The sequence below is a fragment of the Seriola aureovittata genome, chromosome 3 (genome assembly GCF_021018895.1).
Source record: "Seriola aureovittata isolate HTS-2021-v1 ecotype China chromosome 3, ASM2101889v1, whole genome shotgun sequence".
In the NCBI taxonomy this organism is placed as follows: domain Eukaryota; kingdom Metazoa; phylum Chordata; class Actinopteri; order Carangiformes; family Carangidae; genus Seriola; species Seriola aureovittata.
In genome coordinates this window covers 2,630,920-2,648,028 of record NC_079366.1, presented here as the reverse complement: position 1 = coordinate 2,648,028, position 17,109 = coordinate 2,630,920, and the positions used below count along the sequence as shown (strand labels likewise).

General features: G+C 40.4%; 1 protein-coding gene across 3 annotated transcripts in view; it reads right to left on the bottom strand.

The window, feature by feature from the left end:
• LOC130166200 (glutamate receptor 2-like) overlaps positions 1–16,956 on the bottom strand; it is an 80,360-nt gene extending 63,404 nt beyond the window's left edge. For 2 of the 3 annotated variants that reach the window (XM_056371624.1, XM_056371623.1), the window contains exons 1-2: positions 15,711–16,956; positions 1,030–1,170 (exon numbers count right to left, since the gene is read on the bottom strand). In XM_056371624.1, the coding sequence (XP_056227599.1) occupies positions 1,030–1,170; positions 15,711–15,780 (211 nt within the window). In that variant the 5' untranslated portion in view covers positions 15,781–16,956. The remainder of the gene's footprint in view (positions 1–1,029; positions 1,171–15,710) is intronic. The other variant, XM_056371625.1, reaches the window with a different exon arrangement.
• Positions 16,957–17,109: the final 153 nt, after the last annotated feature.

The window sequence follows — 17,109 nt, the reverse complement described above, 5'->3', positions numbered from 1 at the left end:
AACCTTCACCAACTGTGCTGCGGTGTCAAAACTGGTAATTCACTGTTTGCCTCTGATGCTGGGCGGGGCTGAATAAACCTGAAACCTTGTCAGTACAGAGAGAGAGAGTTAGCATTAGCACAACCACTAACACTGTGTCAGCCACTGCCAGTTACAAGCTAACAAACAACATAAACAAATAAAAGATGCTAACTACGCTAACCGTTCTGACCCGTCTGCTAGTCTCTGGTTCTGGTCTCAGACTCCTCATCTGAGTCTGGGTCTGACTGAGGCTCAAACATGTGGCTGAGTCTCTCTGATGTTTCCATCTTGATGCTCTCTGCTCTTTCACCTGTCCACCTGGAGACTGCAGGTGGTGGGCGGGGCATAAGGCCTTATCCACATTTCTCAACCAGGAAGTAAGAGGAGATGAGACTTTTTATGTGGGAAAACCATCTTCAACTAAATATAAATCATAGCAGAGGATTTTAAAACATATCTGGAGATGAACTTTAAAAAGTGAATAAAGAACGTCTTGCTATCTCACACCTGAGGAGCTTCCAGATGTCATGGATATATTTCCCAGTGGGATTCCCTCTCTTCTTAAAGGTAAAGGAACTCCAGAAGGTAAAATATCCCATTGGGACAGTGGTCTCATTACTAATGAGACAGACAGTTAGAGCTGAAGCTTAGCAAACCTGTCTGTTGTCAACATGTGTTGGAATTTAAAGTCACTCTAACTGATCAGACCAAATCATCTCTGACATGACTCTCTAATGTTCAAGCACAAACCTGAAACTATTTATTTTTGAAGATTTACATCTTCAGAAGGAACCAGGGCCCAGAGAGAGGACAGACTGACACATTGTCAGTTTGACAATGACAGAAACAGGAAATAACACCAGATCAAACACCCATATTGATAGCAGCATGCTAATAATTAATGAATAATCTGTATCAGAAACTGAAAGACTTTACAAATGATCTGCAACAGTAACAATCCCTTTAACTGATCTGTGTTCAGAGTAATAAAAGAAAACCAGTACTCACAGCAGTTAGTGACAGCAAAGCTGTTGGCCACCTCCAGGTTATCTATGTGAGGAGTCAGTCTGAAATCTGCCATCCCAAACTGAACCATGCCGACTCTGAACGCACTGTACTCCTGATCTGCACCCCTCGGGAACAGGCCCCCTGTGACACACACACACACGCACGCACACGCACACACACACACACACACACACACACACACACACACACAAACACACACAGGACCATGGTCAGACAAGAAGAAAATATCAAGAGATACAGCAGAATTATAATACACAGTATTACAGAAACAAGATTACACAGTTTTGATGAAGAGACCTGCTTTTTGAGACTAGCATTAGCTTTTTTAGGCTAACATTAGCTTGTTTAGGCTAACATCAGCTTGTTTAGGCTAACATTAGCTTGTTTAGACTAACATCAGCTTGTTTAGGCTAACATTAGCTTGTTTAGACTAACATCAGCTTGTTTAGGCTAACATTAGCTTGTTTAGACTAACATCAGCTTGTTTGGGCTAACATTAGCTTGTTTAGGCTAACATCAGCTTGTTTAGGCTAACATTATTTTGTTTAGACTAACATCAGCTTGTTTAGGCTAACATTATTTTGTTTAGACTAACATCAGCTTGTTTGGGCTAACATTAGCTTGTTTAGGCTAACATTAGCTTGTTTAGACTAACATCAGCTTGTTTAGACTAACATCAGCTTGTTTGGGATAATATTAGCTTGTTTTTGCTAACAGTGACAGCTCATAACGTGCTCACAACATTAGCAGCTACAGTCATCACTGTCCAGTCTGCTAAAATATAATTCACTGACATTATAAATGAATGTTTTTTACAGTATTGGTCTGTCACCAGAATCATGGAATTCCATCGGCCTTGGTGACGACTACCAGATTTTCTCGTATCGTCATGTCTCCTGAGAGGAGGTCGTTTAGAGGGAGCTGCACACACAAACAGCGCAGGAGAATTGGCAATGATCAAACAATAAAAACTACTCAGTGGTTCAGCCATTTTGGACCACAGACTGTGTTCCAAGTCTGTCCCCCACCCCGACCTTGCACTGTAGATGAATGAGCGGCAAACTGTAAATCCCTTTGGATAACAGTGCTTTATAAATGCAGCCACTTGCCCATTGATGTGTGTTTTCCTTCATCAATCAACACATTATCTCTGCAACACGAAGCTTAACCTCACCACAACCAAAGTGTTTGTAGGCCAGGAAAACACTATAAATCTCCATGAATGTGATGTCATGTGGCTGTGGCTCTGACTGACTGTGTTCAGTGAGGAGGAGAGCAGCAGCATGGTCGACCAATGATCAGTGACCCAACAACCATAGCCAATCACTGATCTCCCCTGTTCATCCAGGGATTTCCTTCTCTTTCGTTATTGTTTATGATTCTCTTTGACTTTTTCAGTTTTATTTTGCCACAATACGCAGCAGACAAGAGAGTGTCTGACTCTTTTCCTCTTCTGTTCCTCAGTCTCTACAGTAGAGGCAGATTTAGATGCATAATAAGATGATAGCAGCAAAGTAACAACAATAAAGCTAGTTAGAGTCAGATAAGTTTCTCTTACTTTCACTTTTAAATGCTCCATATTTTCCTCTTCTCCTGTGTTTTATTTGAAGTGTTGATAAGATGGAGGATATATCTGTGGTTTTAACTACCAAAAACCATCTCAGCGTAGTTTCACATCTCCTCTCTCAGGCTTCTCTCTGGAGCTCTAGTAACAGATCTAGTTTTCAGGCTCAGTGTCTGAATACAGGCTGTGTGCATTTCTCTGTGGACTGAGCGCTTTGATACTTTCACAGTATTAATATAGAACCTAGGCCTGCTTTATAATCAAACACATGGATATACAGTATACCTTCATAATATATGGACCTTTAAAGGAAAGTTAATATTATGGATATGCAACTGAATTCTCCGTCAGCATGTAAACTTGTATCTCAGCTCATTTCCTCCAGCGTCTTACAGTGTACATCATTTTGGCACCTTAACTAACATCAGACAGAGTGACCACACTATCATCCAACATACGAAGCTCAAGATTATGCAACAAATGACAGATGTGTAATGACTTAGCTGTTTGTAACTAAACTGATCATGAGACAAGACGATGTGTCCGCTTTAGCTTAGAAAGTGACAGGTGATCGGAGCCGCTGTTTCTCTCTAAACAGCTCAGTCAGGTGGGGGTGTGATGCTGAAGTTAAATCTCAAGGTCAAGGTCATCTTTATTATCCCCAAGGGGCAATTCGTTGCACAGCCAGCAGTAAATAACAAAAGTAATCAAACACTCAAACAATTTATGCAACAAACAAGGGATAACATGAGACTATTTAAAAAAAAACAATGGTAGCAGGGACAAATTTTTGGAATTTTTGAATCTGTTGGTCCTGCATCTAGACATGATGATAACAGGGGGTGGTTGTTGTCAGCCAGGAATAACTGGGCCTTTTTAAAGACTCGGACATTGTAAAGTACAGAGAGTTCCTCAAGATTTCCCCCGGCAATTTGACTACACAGCCTCACAATGCTTTCCAACCTGTTCCTGTTTTTCAGGGTGAGTAATGCAAACCAGCAGATAAATGAAAAGGTTAAAACAGACTCAATAAAACAAGAATACAACAAAAACATTTTCATAAAAGAGATGTCGACATTAAAAATTCTAAGCTTACAATAAAAGCACATACGCTGGTGGGCCTTTGCACAAGCAGCAGCAGTATTTCGGTCAAATGTTCGTTTGTTGTCAATTATTGTTCCCAGGTACTTGCACTGTCCGACAACTTCAACAGCCTGGCCATGAATAAAAAGAGTAGGAACGGTTGGAGGCCTTCTACGAAAGTCAGTGATAATTTCTTTTGTTGTAGACAAGTTAATATTCAAGGAGTGCTCACACCAGACACTAAAATCATCGACCACTGGACCATGGGCAAAGTCATCGTCACTGAGCAGAGAAACAATGACAGAATCATCCGCAAACTTATTAACATGTCTGTCCTCATAGTGACACTGACACCCCATTTGTGTATATATAAAAAAAAAAAAAAAGCCAGTAGAAGATAAAAGAACATTGGATAAGGTGACATTTACTCTCACTGTCTGAGATCTGTCATTTAAAAAGTCAACTAGCCAAGATATTAAACCAAGCTCCAGGTGCTGTGCTGGTGAGACAATCTGCTAAAATGTGAGGTTGGATACCGTTAAAAGCTGAAGAGAAATCAATAAAAACGTCACGGTGCGGGTAAGGCTGGACCCAAATGCAGCCAACACATAGGGATGAATTGCAAAAATGTTTATTAACTGACAAACTTACAAAAACAGGTGAAACAACAGAACAGAAAAGCGAAGCATGAGGGCACACGAGGAACAACAACCGGAGACACAGGAGATACCACAGCAGCTAGAACAGGCAACATGAACAGACCGAGGACAGACCAGACATGAACAAACCGACACAGACAAAGGGGAGCACAGAGACTAAACAGACACAAGGGAGGCAAGGGTGACTGAACACAGGTGAAACACATTAGAGTGGGGCAGACAATCACCACACAGAAAAACAGGACCAAGACAGGAAGTAAAAATATTAAGACACACAAGGAAACCAACTACAAAATAAAACAGGAAGTGACAAAATCCAAACCTAAAAATGTCCGCCATGGCAAACCATGACAAAAAAGCTGTCTTACTAAATTTTTTGTACCATCCAGATGACCCAGAACCATCTTAAGTAGGACGCACGTGGCATCATCAACACCCCTACCTGCCAGGTTAGCAAATTGTAGTGGGTGTTTACAATTTCTCAAAGGTTTTCATAAGCATAAAAGTAAATGCCACAGGTGAGAGATCTTATCAAAGGTACAAATCACAGAATCCTTCCAGAGGCGAGGAACCCTATGAATTTGAAGTGACTTCATGAGATGACGGAAGATATGTCAGCCAATGGCATCTGCACAGTTCTTAAGAAGTCAACTGCTAATATTGTCTGGGCCAGGACTTTTTCTCTCTTTCACTCCCCTAAAAAGTTTGAAAACCATGTCCCTATCAACAAATGTCTCATTCTGCTCTGGGTAAGCATTTTTATACATACACAGTTCCTTACTACTATCATGAATTTCGATTATAAAAGTTATTCAGCTCGTTAGCAAGTTCAGGGTCAGACTCAGACAGTCACCAGCCCAACAGAGTCTGAACTGAAGTGAAGCTGCACAAACAATTACTTTGAGAGTTAGCAACAAAAATCAATCTGATGTTACTAAGTAGAAACTGTAATCCAGGATCTGTGCTCAGACGTAGACTGAGACGACCATCACTCTGTATATGGTGTGTGTAGTGAGTGAGGACGACATCTGTTTGCTGTTAAAAAGATCAACAGAATCGATCAGTGATCATCAGCATCATTGTCCAGCTCCACACAATGGAGTGAGGGAGTCTAGTTTTGACCAACAGCTACAACAGAGGACAGTTAAATAATAGTCTGAATCCATAGTTTTACTTAATACTTAATAGTTTCACTATTGATCACATCATTATATTTATCACCTTCATCATGATCTGTGGACACTCAAGGCTGAGCAGTCCTGTCAGTCTTTGAAAATATAATGTGTTTTATTTATCAATTTATTTTTATACAGCTAACATTTGAACTGCATTTCAGCTTTTATAATCTCAAGGGGAAGAAGCAGCTCGATGTTATCTGCAGCTTTATTTACATTTTTAAGAGCTTGAAGATCAGATCCTCACTAAAGCATATGTCATGTAGAGAGCTAATCAATACTAATTAAATATTTACATTTAAGGTATATTGATAGATTTCCAAACATCAATCATGAATTGAATAACAAGCAAGAAAACATTCCACCTTAAAAGATGGCCGTAGCTGCTGATAGCGTCTGAGCTGCTCAGTGAATTCAAAGGTTCATTAGTAAAGATGAAAAGACAGAAAACATCCTTTCATTCATCATTTACTCTTCTGACACTTTCTTTATCTGTGATGCATTTACACAGAAACATGACAGAGTCAGTCTGTTACACTGGGACAGCTTAGCTGCGTTTTCATAGCCTAGCCTGTTAGCTTCAGCTTTTCCTCTGAATGGATGTTTCCAATGTGGCTTCATTTGTTCGACACAAGTCAGTAAGTGAAATTACTCAGAACACAAAGTACTTATGTTCATTCATCTGCTGCCTAATGCTAAGCTAATTACAACCTGCCACATCCATGGTATAGTCTAATATTACTGAGAATACTGAGCTGGATGTTTATCTGATGCTGCGTCATATTCTCAATATGATCAAACTGTTCACTGTCAGTCTAACATCTGATGTGATCATAGTTGACTGATCTATGTAAACTTGTCACCATAGGAACAGTGGTTACATAACCTTTGAAAGGAGATGCAACTTAATGGCGTGTATGTTTGCATGTACGAACATTGTAGGTGCGCTCCAGTAGCCTACTTAAACAAATAGCAATACACCTCTGAGCATCATATATATATATATATATATATATATATATATATATATATATATATATATATATATGAAATATATATTGTGGTATACTATATGACGTATTATAAATTTTTGAATCGAGAATGGATTTTGAATCGAATCGTGAGATTTTCTGAATCGTACACCCCTAATATTCAGAACTCTGATACATCTTTTTAAAGTAAGTATAGAAAGAAAGAACTTTGGTGTTCGGTGCTTTGGCTCTGGTCATCAGGGTCAGGATCTGGGTCATGGTCTGGGTCTGGGTTCGGGTCTGGGTCATGGTCATGGTCAGGGTCAGGGTCAGGATCAGGGTCTGGGTCATGGTCATGGTCTGGGTCTGGGTCTGGGTCATGGTCAGGGTCTGGGTCTGGGTCAGGGTCAGGATCAGGGTCTGGGTCATGGTCTGGGTCTGGGTCATGGTCAGGATCAGGATCAGGGTCAGGGTTTTACTGTCACAGGCCTCCAGGGTTCACTGTGCACCTGTGCAGCAGCATGTGGAGACAGAGTGGAGCTGCATCAGTGGTGCAGAGCTCAGTGAGAGATATTGATTTATCTCTTACCTATTTTACATGCATTGTTTCAGAACCACAGACTGAGACATGTAAGGCACTTACAGCACTTCTTTTTTTTATCAGTGGAAGAGGAAAATCTTCATCAATTAAAAGAAATTCTGCCTCAGCTCAGCTGCTCTACTTGTGGTGAAGCTGGCAGAATGAGGTCATAGTTCCACACACAACATTTGGCCCCGAGCAGGAAGGCTGAGGCCGTATTAAGCGAGTATGGCTGCTTGCATTGAAGCATTAGCTTCTGTGACTGACAAGTCTTAACACGCTCGCTGAGCTTCTGCCAACAGAAACAAGGCCACTATTAATAATGGCCGTTAACTTAGTCAGGACGTCACATGGACTCCTGCTGTGAGTCTTTTTTCAGAGTGATGGACTGTAGGAAAATGACTGCGCTCAGGAGGATGAGGGAGTGTTTACTGGGCTCTCCTGTATCTGAAAATAATAGTTAGTTGGTACACTTTGGCTCCATTAATCACTAAAAGTGCATGGAAGAATTCAAGATAGTGAACTTTACAGAACATGTCTGTAGGACATTGTTCACATTCAACAAACCCCAGCAGCATGTTGAATGATCTTATCATGATGGACCAGTGTGTCCCAGTCAGTGTAACCAGTTTAGAGATGAACTACAGTGCAGCAACAGCAGCACGAGTATGGTGGGAAAACCTAGAAAGTGTCCGAGAAAAGTTTTTGATGCTCCAGATAAAAGAAAGTCAGTGTTCAGAGAAAGGATTACAGGCTGAAGAAGGTGAGGACAAACACAGATCACCATCAGTGTGACTTTTCTTTGTTGGAGCGGCTGAAAGAAAAGCAACTGAGACAGACATGATGTTGTCTTACTGCTCTTAGACAGGTTGGTATTTGTAAAATACTTGGAGTAGGCTTTGTAACTATTACATTTACTCCTAAATAACACCTAAATAATGAATTATTATCACAGTGTTTTGTGTTGTTTGACAGAATTACTGTCACTGGCATAGGGGGAGAGACAAAAGCTCCGCACTGCAGGTTCAACATGTTTCTGATTTGTGACTGGAATCACGACACCAATTTAGCAACTGGAAGGACTGAAAAAAAAGGAGTGGGTTTCACCAAACATACATACAGCCAGGCATATAATACTCTCACACACACACACACACACACACTGCATACACTGACGCTCAGATCGGCGCATTTGAAGCTATCTAATCAAGCGACAAAGCGATGCAGTCGACCACAAAGCATCCACACAATCCACGCCTCTGACTGAGGGTCGCTGTGATTCTGTGATCCACTTCAGGTCCCAGTGCAGACCCACAATTCAGACTCTCCCCTCACTCTAGTGGAGTTCTCCCTCCAACAACTCTCAGCCCTCCTAAGTTCCCCTCTGCATGTGTCATTAGTTTCTGGATTGGTGCTTCATTCAGTGTTTCTCTGTGGTTTGTCCAGTCCCAGTAGGTTTCAGCTAGTCCTCTGCTCTGTCCCAAGCTCAAGGGAAACTTTAGAGACAGTTAACTACTGTGAATAACCCTGACCGTAAAATGTGGGATGTGAGTTATCCAAGGGATCAGATTAGGATAATTAATTGTATGATTATTGACTATGTTGAAGATGGTGATAACTCCTATCCCCCTATTTTCATCTATGGATACGTTAGCAGCTAAAACCAGTGGTGTTCAACAAACTAAACCTATAGTACCAAGTGAAAACGCAGTTATTAAGCTAATGATTGAGTTGATGGTTATGTCAAAATATGCCCCAATCAGTGCATTCCCCCATGTTCAATACAGTCCCATTTACTACAGCTGATTATAGATGATTTAACTAGAGTGATTTACTGTCAATGTAGCTGTCAAAACCACTCCTACTGTTATTTAAGCACCACAGAGAGAGGTGAGCAATCAGTGGTGAGTCTGGTGGGGCCCTCGGCAAAAAATAACCAGGAGGCTCCTCTAATCAGCATTGAATACCATTATGTAATAAATGTACATTTTCAAAATATAAATATAAAGAACATGGAAAAATGAAATAAATAACTAAATAACTTAAACACTGTCACATTATAATAACCCACATTATAAAGCCTATTATATTATGCAAATGACTGTTACACTGAGTGTTTGCCTGACTGATTTAGTATTAACTGATTATAGATACGGTTTTTATTTGATTTTTATTTCTTACATGCTATTATTATAAATAATATTTGGGTTTTTTCTAAATAATTAAATTGAAACACAACAAGCAAGTCTTTGAATCGAAATTTGTCATTCGATGCAATATTTGACATTTCTCATTATTGATTAATTGTAATTGTAATGATTGTTGTTGATTTGATGATTGACATCAATCCTGTGATTGATTATTGTAATAGTTTTGTTACTTCAACTCTGAGGGTTATCCTGAACCGAACCCGGGTTAGTTAATTAGTGTTGATCAGTAGAGTCTTTCTCAACAGGTCACACCAATGTCTGTAACCGGTGGGTCATAGTTTATATCTAGCATAGTTGTGAGGCTGCAGCTGCTCAATCCCCATTGGCAGTAACCATAGCAACCAAGGTCGAGCACAGACCCTCAGAGAGGTAGAACAAGACAGGGTCTCTGGTGAATACCCACATACAGTATATACACTGTTGTATACATTCACATATGAAACGTGGATTTTGCACTAATTTTAATTAGTGACAGCTGCTTAATCTCCATTCAGTGCAGCTGAAAATGAGAAGCCTCTGAACAAGTACACTGAACATAGCTGATGATATCTGAAGTCAGTCTTTCACACTGATGCACCCAAATATTGCTTCTCACTTTACACTCAGCCAGTGAGCACCCTCCGTTTCAGATGTTCCCTGGATGTTCCTCTACAGTAATTCAGGACCGTTTTCATTACATCCCTGGAATGTTTGTCTAGGTGAAATATGCAGTTAACAGAACATTCACTAAAAACTGCAGGTTCCATAAACGCTCTCTGAACCAAACAGGAACTATAGAAACCTGCTCATACCTTAAAATACATATGGCACCATACACTTCTGACTGTGTGACAACTGTCTTCATCAGCTCAGTGTTTCCCATACATTGATTTATTTATAGTGGGCCACCACAAAATATCAACAGACACCACATATTGATTTTCTATTCTCTTGTCCACTCCACTGCTGCTGTTACTAACCCTGCTGGTAACAGTGGACAGCCGCCATAGGTATCTCACTGCATATAGGCAAATACCTGCATCAGGTGGAATAACTTCAACAACAGTGATAACAGTGATCAGTGAAGTTGATTTGGATCTGGTGGAATAATGGTGACGATATAGTAATGATGAAATTACTAATGAGCAAATATTCTCAAATCCCTCATTCAGTGCTTTTCTAGCATGGAGCGAGATGGGAATATCTAGTGTTGGTGATCTATACCTGGAAGGGGCATTTACATCTTTCCAGCAGCTCGAATATAAATATGCTCTACCACAACAGGACTTCTTTAAATATCTGTAGGTTAGGAGCTATGTGAGATCACACCTTACTCACTTTGAGAGTGCATGGCCAGACAAAATGAAAATGTTGTAGTATGGACGCAGCCTTAAAGTGTTGCCTTCTGATCGGATCAACTGAGACAGATGTTCATCCCAGATCTGAACAGGGCCTATGACTGTCCAACAGAGGTGGGAGTAAGTCACACATGTGCAAGTCTCAATTTACTGTGGTGAGAACCAAGACAAGTTATGATGATCATCTCCCGTCTCCACAGTTAAATCAGTTAAAGACAGAGGTTCATGAAGAATTGTTTTACTTTCATCATGAATGAAGCCTGCTGCAGCTGTTTACGCCTGATTAATCTGAGTCCAGATCTGTGACTGCAGCCTCCCACTGCTACAATTATTATCATTAGCATTATTATTGTTATTACCTCCACCAAGGAGGTTCTGTTTTCACCTGTTTATTTATGAGACAGAAGTCCTGAACTGATGGGGGAGGGGCTAGGGAAGAACTTGTAGTGGATACACTACAACATTCAGTCAGCACTAGGGATGGGCACTTGAGGAAATTTCCTTTATCGATCATCTGGAAACTTAACGATCAATTATCGATTCATTATTAATTTTTTATATAAAAAAAATATGCCTATGGCAATAAATACTAAAGAAAGCGTATTTTTCCCCCTTGGTTATTTTTCAGCTCGAAATGTTCCCACACCAAACTTCGCCTTGCTCTCTTTATGTTTACCTGCGATGCCTACGTCAGCCCGTGCGCCAGCAGCTGAGTTTTCATTTTTCTGTGTTGAAAATTTAAATTGTACCCCTGCTGGTTGCTGCCACGTGATCGACAAATTCTTAACAATCAATTATCGATCATCGATTAATCATGCCCACCCCGAGTCAGCACAACCATGTCAATTACTACACACATATACAACCCATGCATGTAGCTGGTGTTACACCCATTACAAACAGATTAGAGAGAAACTTAAGTCAGGTAACATTAAAGTTTTTGGGAGGAACCACAATGTGAGTTAAGAGACAGTACAGTACAGTTTTGACAGCTGTGTGTATTTTGATAAAACAGTATCAGGGCTCCACCATCATAACTACACATGCTGACCGTGCAACAAATTACTTATTTTTACAATGACCTTAATTTCAAACTTAATCTTAGGTCAAAATATTTTTAAATGCTTTAAAATGTTGTGTCTTTAAACATAAACAACCTGCAAATCCATGGTGCGATCACTGTGTGATAAAAGGTGGAGATCATTTCACCACCATTAAAGAAGAATATCACAAGGATAAATAGCTGTTTGGGTTTAATGTGCAGTTATAACAGATAAAATGTTTTACATTTATCTCCAAACATTATACAGACAGGCTCTTAACTGTGCAGCTAACAATACACCAAAGTGTCAAAAACTGCAGTTCCTCTAATGACCACTATAGTCTGGATCCAACAGTGAGTCAATCCCCATCAACTCCCATGTTAAAATGTGCAACTTTACAGCAGAAATAATGTTTACAGCCTGGTACAAAAACAGTTTTGGTCTCTATAGCAAATTTTCTCCTTCAACAACTGTTTATATAAATCATCTGCTTACATTTTATTAAGGCTTAAAGTTATGTATAATTGAGGGCATCACCTCTTTGACTGACAGGTGGTTGAGCGTATGCGTGCCACAAACTGACATAAACCAGAGTCTCAGCTCTACCCACACCCCACCTCTTTGTTCATTTCTGGATTAACTGGGAGTTGAGCCAGAGTCAGACAATGCAAAGATGGCAGCAGTGGAGCAGCTCACTCTGAGCTTTAAAACCGCTCCCTAGAAACCTCTGGGTGACATTACAGAGGCTACGTCCATCTTTATTTATAGTCCATGAGAATTGGTCATAGTGGTATTTTAGTATTTTACTTAGTAGCCTCGTCTTCAGTCACTCCCGTGTTAAAGTTACATTACACGTTACAAACAAAACACTTCCTGTAACCATTTCACATTAAAATCCCTCTAGCGTTTCAGTGGACAGAAACCCTTTGTTTCTTAACAGGGTTTTATTGCTGTGCTGCAGTAAGAGTATTGTCTCATTTCCAGTTGCTGGTGTTTCTGTGTTTACATGCCTACATGATCTGCTAATTTCTTTAGCAGTTAGCAACGACTTCTCTCTCTCTCTCTCTCTGTCCCTCTCACCTGCTCTCTGTGCTCGGTGTGTCTTATGTTTAGTTATTCCTCTGCCTCCTTTAGCAATAATGATACATGAAAGCAGTTTATTTGCTTTGCAGTGAGCTAAGTTCACAACACTGCAACTGTAAACACCCCCCTAAAAGAACCTGTTTTATCCAGATCGTTTATGATCAGTCAGTCAGTCAGTCAGTCAGTCAGCTGGACAGTCAGTCCAGGTTATAGGGCTGGCCCTGGAGTTGCGATCAAGCCAAACTGTTAAACTGGTAAACATTAGAGTTACTGTTTCTAAAACCAAGACATGACATCAGTTTCACTGTTGAGGAAATCAGACATGTAAAAAATGAATATTTTTTTAGAGCACGACTGTAATTTACACATTTAGCAATGTGAGATCATTAAGAAAAAACATTAGCTAACAATAACAAACACTACCTAGCTAGCTTTTATAAACTGCAAAGGCAAATATCTTGTAAAGATGTAATTAAAACAGTAGATTTGGGGAAATATTGGTGTGAGAATTTTTTATAATTACCCTTTAATATAATTCTACCACATACACAGCCAAACAGTCTGTGGACAGGAAGGAGGTCTATATCTGATCTGATCTAGACGCTGACAAGTAACTCACCATCGCCATCACTATTCATATTTTAAGACACTACAAAGTATCCAGCTACAAAAAAGCCTGAGAAGCTGCGGTTGGAACAGAAGTACAGAGCTGTTGCTATGGAAACGATACACTGTCTTGTATAGTTGCAGCAATGCAAAATGGCAGGTTTTCAGCACATTGCCAGTAGTTGCAAATTTCAACTCGCTTCGTCGTGAATCTTGTCTAAATTTGCCCTCAGAGTTCATCATTTTGCATTGAGCTACACACTGAAGCTCAAACTGTGAAATCTGAGGCAAAAACAAATCAGTCTGTAATCAGTGAAAACAAAGCTTTACATGTCACAGCATCACAATCATATAAATAATATATGTCATAGTTTTAATTTGTGATTGTGTAATACACACGTATGATATAATACTGAGGGTGTATTGTTAAATAAATTATTCCGCACATGATATAGTGCAACATAAGTATGTGCTTTATACAACCACAAAATGCTACCTCCAGCAGTTTTATAAATAAAACCTTCACTAAAGGTTATTTTTTGTGTAACTTTTAGAGAACGTTCCTTAGGGCTGTCCCTTTATTTTCAAAATTCAAACATTTCTTTGAGGGGGGGGGCATTTGAGCTGTAGTGATGTGTTTGAACTGAGAAGCAGTGTGTGGACTTATTTCGGGTTATACAACGTAGATGGCTAAGAGAAGGCTGTTTGTGGACTTTGTATAAAGCAGCTGTCTTGCACTACAATGACTAACTTCCTAGAGTGGAGCAGCTGACTGCCTACTATTCAGCACACTCAGGCTCCTAATCTCACAATAATGCCACCACGGGTAAAATAGCAAGATTTATATCCAAGCATTAAGCATATTGGGGGGGGGGGCACCATTAGGGAACATCATGTGGTCATCATTTTGCACCTACATATGCTCGCAATATGGAACTTCATATGTAGCAGACTGCCAGAACAAGCACTGACTGAACAGAGCAAAAACATCCATGCAAATCAACATCCACACAAATGTAGACATGTACCCACAAGCAGCACAAAGTTATTACCTCAGCAGAGGAAACACTTCCTGAACCACCACAGCACAGACCAGGCTCCTCCGTCGTGTGTTTGTTTGTTCAATGCTTTGGTTGGACTTGGAAAACTAATGACATTTCCATCACCCACAGCTTTACTTTGTGTTTAGTGCTAATTAGCAAATGTTAGCATGCTAAGACACAAAACCAAGATATGTAAAGACTACACCACATCAGCATGTTGGCATTGTCATTATAAGCATGTTAGCCTTTAGTGGTTAGCTTTTAGCTCAAAGCGTAACTGTGCAGCCTCAGACAGCTGCTAGCATGGCTGTACACACAGTGCTTGATAATAAAGCTGAACGATGAGCAAACAAAATCATGTTGCTATTATTTGGTTATCTTTTAATTTTTTAATTTCACTTTACTAAAAAAATATAAAGATGATGATGGGATGTTTGCTGGGGTCTGTAACAAACAAGCTTATCTGGAGGATATGATTTGGAGGCCACAGCCTCTCTAACACCACAATGCTTCATTTAAAATGGTGTGTTGTGACACATTTTACCTTTATCCAAAAACTGAAGCTGCTGTGATTTGGATATTGAACTTTGATGATGAAATTTCAGTAATATTTCAATGAAGTGTTGTTGAAGTTGACAGTGGGTTCAAATCAATGTTGGTTTTCATGAGAAACTGTTGACAATGACATTAATCTGTGAAATGATACCTTAATGTTTTACCTGCTGTCATGTGAAAATATTATAGGCATCACAATAAGTAATACAAAACCATTGTGATAGCTATTTAAACTAAATGTGATATCTAACGATAGAACACATTCTAGTGCTGGTAGCCTTTGTCTAATTATAGCCTGTTCATGTATTTTAATGTAATGTGATGCGGCTGAGAGTCCAGAGCTGTAGGGGTCGTTCTACCTGTACCTGCAGATCCAACAAGGAGCTCAGGAAACGCGTCTGAAGTGCTGAATTTTAATTCTCTTGGATTTACCTGCTGTGTGCCACTTAACACCTTCAAGACTACCATGCGCGCGCGCGCGCGGGCACGCCACACACTGCGCCGCTCTTAAGATGCACGCGCCTAAGAGCACATACACAAATATATAAAAGATGAGGAAGTTGACATAATTAGAGCAGTCCAGCGGCTCGAGGCCTCTCCCCCCTTACAGCGGTGAGGAGGACAGATGAGACGGGCCCGTCTCATCTGCGAGGAAGACGCGGGCCACGACAAGCGGGAAGAGAAGCCAACACTGAGAATCATTGAGACACACGGATGAACGGTGGGGCCGTGATACAAATGAAAATCCTACCGATCTGGACGCTCGGAGATCCGCACAGCGCCTCGCGCCATAAGAGGGTGACCACAAACAGCAGCTTCATGGTGGAGATGATGATGATGATTCTCCTCACAGCAGTCTAAGGTAGCGGCTCCTACAGAAACATCACCTCCATCACACACGGTGTGGGCTCATGGCGTGATTCCAGGTCCGCGCAGAAGCGTCTCCGGCTCTGCGGATGCCCTGTCCTCTCTCTGGAGATGCGCGTGCCGCCGCCGCCGCCGCCGCTGCTGCTGCTGCTGCTGCTGGACTGGGGGCGCGCGCCGAGGATTGCCTAGGAATACCGATGAGGCACGAGAAGGAACCGAGAACAGCCGACAGTTAAACGTAAAGCAATATGAGGCTGTAGGGTACTGATAGTTCAGTACGAGAACACACAGATTCATTTGAGCTGAAATCACACAAAAATCTGCACTGGCTCTCAGCGCGGGCTCCGTGTTCTCTGCATGATTCATACAACACAGTAATAAAATATTATGACGCATCAAGTCCAGCTTTTATGTGAGTGTGCTATTCCACAACATGTCCACAGAAAAGGAGGCTTTACTAAATATGGTTTTATACACAGTCTAATAAAGAGGCAGCCTCTATAAGCTTCCTTTTCACTATGTTTCAGTTACACCACTATGACATTAAAATAGCTGAATGGATTCACTTTCATTATTTTTTATCATCTTAATGTAGATGATTCCGTTCTTTTGTGGACATGAGGCATGGGAGGATGTATTGTGTTATAATTTTACATAAAAAAAAAAAGAAGAAGCACGGATCAGCTGCCTCTCCATGGGCACAGAGAGGGTTACACCCGACCTGAGGGGACGACATCCGATTAAACATCTGCTAAAAAGGGAAACCCACTGGATCTTCACTCAGGAACCATATGGCCTAATAAAACACTGAGTAACTGCGTAGGTTGATCTTTCATTTAATAGATGTACTATATGTTGTATCACATACAAAAATGGGCCACACTCAAAAAAAGAAAAAAGCTATATATATATAATATAATTTTAACTAACATTAAATATTGAAGTATCGATCTGTGTGGAGACACAAAGAGACCAAACACAAACTGTTTTTACAAAGTTTACTGAGTATTTACAGAACGCTTCAGCATCTGGGACAAAAAAAGAATAAATTGTTTAAATATTAATGTGACTTGTGGTAGCCTATATCAAATAAATAAAGTGTATGACCCTGGGGAACTGCTGGTCCTTCCCTGACTTATGTGTTCTGTATCCATGAATGTGTCTACAGTGCAGCCTATAAGAAGAGGTACACAGATGTTAGTAGGTCCGAAGGAGTTTGACTGCCAGAAACAGTTTAACTAAAGAACGTCTCTGATTCTTTTTCAAACATGTTGCCATGTTGC